This window comes from Lepisma saccharinum, chromosome 28, assembly GCF_977018435.1.
Source record: "Lepisma saccharinum chromosome 28, izLepSacc3.1, whole genome shotgun sequence".
In the NCBI taxonomy this organism is placed as follows: Eukaryota; Metazoa; Arthropoda; class Insecta; order Zygentoma; family Lepismatidae; genus Lepisma; species Lepisma saccharinum.
In genome coordinates this window covers 33925312-33931311 of record NC_139256.1, presented here as the reverse complement: position 1 = coordinate 33931311, position 6000 = coordinate 33925312, and the positions used below count along the sequence as shown (strand labels likewise).

At 37.0% G+C, this 6000-nt stretch overlaps 1 protein-coding gene across 1 annotated transcript in view; it reads left to right on the top strand.

The window, feature by feature from the left end:
• The first annotated feature begins 290 nt into the window (after window positions 1–290).
• LOC145980754 (uncharacterized) overlaps window positions 291–6000 on the top strand; it is a 76922-nt gene continuing 71212 nt past the window's right edge. Inside the window, exon 1 of the mRNA XM_083113814.1 lies at window positions 291–447. Coding sequence (XP_082969940.1) covers window positions 333–447 — 115 coding nt within the window. The 5' untranslated portion in view covers window positions 291–332. The remainder of the gene's footprint in view (window positions 448–6000) is intronic.

Sequence of the window (6000 nt, the reverse complement as noted above, 5' to 3'; positions counted from 1 at the left end):
TTTGTCTTCTTTTCCTACCTTTCACGCTTTTTTTCTTTAGGAATACTGGACGAAAAAGAAGGTAGGGTATGAACCGCCTCAATTCCCCTTGGGCACGCCACTGACTGGCCTCAATCATGGCTGATCGAAGCCACAATCGCCACAATTCAATAGTTTGTGACGTAGGTGAAACCATTATACATTTCGTTATTATTGATGACAAGAGAAGTCTGCGAATGACTTCTTATTTCATAACGTGGTCTCACCTAATTAAATAACTCTTGGTGATGAACATTAGTGTCGGTTTGTGTACAGTATTTATATGCACACGTATTTATTGAAGCAATATCAGAATGTCCGAACTTCGTTCGACTACATGCATAAATGTCATATCGTCAGCACGACGAAATGCAGTGGATAAAACAGTTCGATTAGAATCTGTAAATGCGGCGCTTTATAAGGAGCTGGGTAAGTTGCACTTCGAACATTTAACAGTGATAATGAGCAGTTTGTTTTCGTTCATGACACAAGCCAGTGGTGGTCGAAAATTATATATTTTGAATACTTCTCGAGTCCCCTTCTTAAAGTGGTATTCGAAATATTTCCAGTGGAGGGTGGGGGTAGGGAATTCCAGCAATTATGTATTTTTTTTTTATTTTCATAAATAATTTGTACTATTGTTTACATTTGGCCTCACAATAAATTATGTGTATATCAGAACACAAACCTTTTCATTCTTTAGTTTTCAGTACGTTGGTCCAACGTAAAACCACACGTTGGCTCAACCATAGGTTCAACGTGGAAACCATGCGTTGAGCCAACCATATTCAGTACGGCCAACCACTTATCGTAACTTGGGATTTGACAGACATATACTAAGGATGGCCTAACCATAATGGTATACATGCAGTTGAAAACATCCGAATTACGTCTTGATTTCAATCTTCATAAAGTGTCATGTGTCTTTCATTATTTCCTAAGAATTCCTTATGATAGAATCGAATTAAAGAAATAGCTGGCTCGGTGGCCGAGTGCATTTAGTGGACAACTTTCCATCTCGACACGTAAGTTCCCAGGTTCAAATTCTGACGTGGGCATATGTGTTATTTGTAAGTGTCTCTTCATCGATAACATCATCATCACTCATCCTCATGCTTATGATTAGCCTAGGTGGCCGAAAAGTGACACTAAATAACCAAAATACAAATATTAGCAGGCGAGGCCAGGCCGGCTCGGTAGCTCAGTGGCAGTTCCGTGGAAGCCTTCAGAGAGAGCGGACGCGGAAACTAGTTGCTCCGTGAAGGTCAGTGAAAAGTTGCCTTCAGGAAACAACGAGCGGGAGTGCCGTGTGTGTGTTGCTTGTGGCGTTTGGTGCAGTTTGCTGGTGAGTATGTAGAATTGGAAAAGTACTTTAGTTTAGTAAAAAGATGAATATCATTAGACAAAATACCATCCAGATACGTTTTCCGTTCGGGGCACCGAGGCCGTTGGCGCGAGAAATTCATGACTTTATACATGGACAATTTCAACTCCACGTAGATGAGATCTTGGGAATACAAATACCTACGCATTTTCGATGTGTTTTCGTAAAACGTATCAGAGAAGCAATAATGACGTGAATGTTAGAGAAATGTGGTCCGGAAACAAACTTTTGTTATGATAATGGTGAAACTGTAAAAGTGCTTTTGAGTGATGCGGGGAGGGAAAGAAAAGCGGTAAGAGTGTTTAACTTACCACTAGAATTAGATGATGACTGCGTGAAAGAAAAAATGACGGAATTTGGGAAGGTGGAATGTATAGACAAAGAACGTGGTCTGATAACTTTAAATATCAAGTTTATAACGGGGTGAGAATAGTGAAAATGGAACTAAAGAAACCGATTCCGTCGTTCATTACAGTAAACTCTCATCAGTGCCATGTGATATACGACGGACAGCCGAGAACGTGCAGTGCTTGTGGAAAAGAAGGACACGATAGCTGGCAATGTGATAGTCGTCAGATAACAACGCTTCGTGTGAATAAAAACCTAGAGACAAATTATAGTGATATAATAGTGGAAAAGGGGAGTTCCTCGAATGTGAACAATCAGTTCCAACCAGATAATAATCAAAACAAGTCGGAAGGTCTACAAAAGGTGATAAAAGAACAAAAGAAAGATAAGGGGATAAAGAATGTGCCAAGTGACACCCGCCCGGTGGAAATGTTACCACCGGTAAATACGGCGACCACAAAGGAAGAACACAACCAGAAAATGGACACAAAACAACCGGGAACTTCCAACCTAGACAAACAAGAGGAAAAAGGAAGTGAAGAAATGCAGGATGCCCAGATGCAGGACGAAGGAAACTCAGTTGATCTTCTTCCCATCCCAGCGGCAAAGGACAACGTCCCAAAAGAGGAGGACAAGGGACCTTCGAAAGACTGTGAGCTGGAAAGTGAATTGAATACAGAAGAAGAAAGTGACGAAAGTGCCACTTCAATGTCAAAGTGGAAAAAATCTCAGCAGATGAGTGCAAAAAAACGGACGAAGAATACTTCGAAAGGTAGGGAGAACACAGTTGCGAAGAGGAGATCAGTGAGAGAGGTAGGAGGTATGAATAGAGTAATGAACAGAAGAAGTAAACCCTAAAAAGGGAAATTTAATTTGATATTACATTTGTTATTTGTATAATTTTTTTTTCAAAGTTATGAGGGACGATCGGAAAGTACTCTTAACTGTGTGCTACAATATTCATTTATTAATGGTATATACCACTAGAATATGTACTATTAATATTTTTGGAATCTTTTCGCCTGTAAAATGTTAGAAGAATTTGTAGGGGTACACTCCATAGACGTATTGTTTTTGCAGGAAGTTTGTATGTGTGACTTTCCATCAATATATGGTTACGAAGCCATAGTTAATATTGTTATCAATGGCCGTGGGACAGCAACACTTGTTAGAAACGGCCTAACCATTAATAATGTAAAAAAGTTAGTAGATGGGAGAGGCATTAGCTTTCAAAGTACCAACTATACATTTGTAAATATTTATGTCCCATCAGGCAATCAAAATAGACAGTTACGTGAACAATTTTATAATCAGGACATATTATATTTGCTACCGTTAAATGAATCTAAAATAATACTTGGGGGAGATTTTAATCAGGTATTGACTCCCAGTGATTGTTTAGGAGCCTATCAAAAGAGTCCAGCACTTGCAACATTAATTGAAGAATTGCATTTGAAAGATATTTGGTTACAGAAGAGACAGGATATAATATTTACATATTTCAATAATAAATCTGGATCGAAAATCGATAGGTTATATACAAATACAGATCAAATAAAAAATATAACATCCATAGAAGCATGGCCAGCGCCCTTTACTGATCATATGGCAGTAAAATTGGCAATAAACCTGGAAGAAACAAAACTAGTCAGGGGTCCTTCATATTGGAAGCTAAATATACAGTTATTAGAGCTACCACATATCAATGAAATATTTGCACAAAAATGGGTTGAATGGTGTAAACAACAAAAGTATTACAGTAATCATAATGACTGGTGGGTTCGATATGTAAAACCAAAATTAATTTTTTTTCCTGCTGGTATGGAAAAGAAAATGCAAAAGACAGAAACAGATTGATAAACTTTTATTACCAGTGTTTACACGAGGCATGTCAAGGGAGAGATGTCACCAAAAATTACCAAGCCATACAGCAGTATAAAGCCAAAATCTTAACACTCCAGAGGCAAAAAATGGAAGGCATAACAATAAGAACCAACTTCAAGAATTTAATTCAAGATGAAAGAACTTCGATGTATCACTATGTACAGATGCAAAAATAACAAAAAACACTCATGATCAACAATCTTGTGGATTCAGGTGGAGAATCGCATGTGAGTCAGCCAGGAATCATGCAAACATTTTATGACTATTATGGGGAGCTTTATCAGACCGGGGAGGGGAATCAGAAGCAAGAGAGACAATACTGAAATCGCTAAATAATGGTTTGCAAGAAGAGGATAGACAACTTTTAGATACTGAAGTAACAATAGAAGAAGTATATGAAGCGTTACGAACATGCAACCTTAAAGGAGCACCAGGAAAAGATGGTATTGGTTACAAGTTTTATTTGCAGTTTTTGAGATTATAAAATATGAACTAATCAAAATCATACAAGATGCCTTTAAAAATGGAAAAGTTTTACAAAATGAAGGCATCATCATATTGATAGCGAAAAAATCACATGCAAAACAAGTAGATGATTACAGACCAATAACATTACTAAATTGTGACTATAAATTAATGGCAAAGATCTTAGCAAATAGGTTAAAGTTAATTTTACTGCGGATACTCAGCGAGAAACAAACATGCATTGGCAAAAAGCATAACATATTCAGTGCAGTTGGAGGGATTCGCGATCTGATATCCTATTATATGGTGCAGAAAATTGATGCATGTGTGCTTGCTTTTGATTTCAAAAAAGCGTTTGATTTAGTGTCGCATGACTACCTGTTTGAGCTGCTAAAGGCAAATGGATTCAGTGATAAATTTCTTCATATTTTGAAAGGTTTCTATCAACAGGCAACATCTCAAGTAATGGTCAATGGATTCCTGTCATTCCCAATAAATATAACAAGATCAATTCGGCAAGGATGTCCACTAAGTATGCTCCTGTTTGCTTTAACCCTGGATCCTTTGCTGCAATATACCAGGAAAACTACTCCCGATGAGATACACACCTTTAAAGAAAACCAAGTGTTTGCTTTCGCAGATGATCTATCTGCTTGTATCACCACACACTAGTAAATGCAAAAAATGATGGCAGCGATACATATATACTGCCATGCTAGTGGGGCCAAACTAAATATGGAAAAATCAATTGGCACATGGGCTCAAAAATATCCAGATATAGGGATACCCTATGTACAGGAAATTAAAATATTAGGAATAATTTTTCACAGGGACGAGGAAAAAATGTTAGAATCCAATTGACAAAAGATAGTGAGAGACATTCGCATACAATGTTATCAAATGCGCAGCAGACAGTTGAACATGATACAACGGGTGTGGTTTTTGCAAACTTATATGTTTAGTAAATTAAACTATACAGCCCAAGTGATCCCAATCAATCAAAAATACCTCAGAATAATTTATTCAGCAATTGGTTGGTTTATGTGCTATGGACATTTTTTTCGAATACCACTATCCAATCTATGGCAAATGAAACTAAAAGGAGGATTGGAGCTCACAAATATTGAGATCAAATGCAAATCCCTATTCCTGGCAAGATCCTATACGCTCTATGGCATTGAAGACTCCATTACATCATTATGGATACAGTTATGGACGGAGGAATTTCCACCCCAAAATCCGCCAGATCTACGCAGATTGAAAAAAGGACCGTTATATCTCTGAAGTTTGATGCAAGAATTCAGTTATGTGGTGCTTCCGCCAAAAGGTGATGTAAAACTCTCTCAATACTTATATACACTGTTTCACAAACAGTTGCAGATACCGACTCACCGCATTGAAAAACATTTTCCCAATAATAGATGGCAAAATATTTGGAAAAATTTAAATAAGAATTTCTGGATACATCAGTGTATAGTGTTTGGTACAATGTAATACATGATATTATACCAACTAATGAATGCTTACATAATATCAATAGACTAACAACTAATAAATGCCACATATGTGGAGAGATAGACTCCAATGAACATAGAATAGTAACATGTAATGGAGTACAGGGAATTTGGAAATGCCTAACGACATATCTAGGACAAATATGTTGAACAGCAGCCTAGTACTTTCATCCGTCGATATGTACAAGACCAGATTTCAAATATTTTCCAGAAAAGAAAAACAATGCAGTAATTTGGTTAATAGCTAATACAACATATTATGTATTTTGTAAAAAGTATGAGAGCAATAGCATTTTTTCACACAGTATTTAAAAAGAACTAGATGGAAAATGTTACAATATCCAAAAATGTATGAGTATTTTGGAAACTACCTCAGTGTTGTTTAGA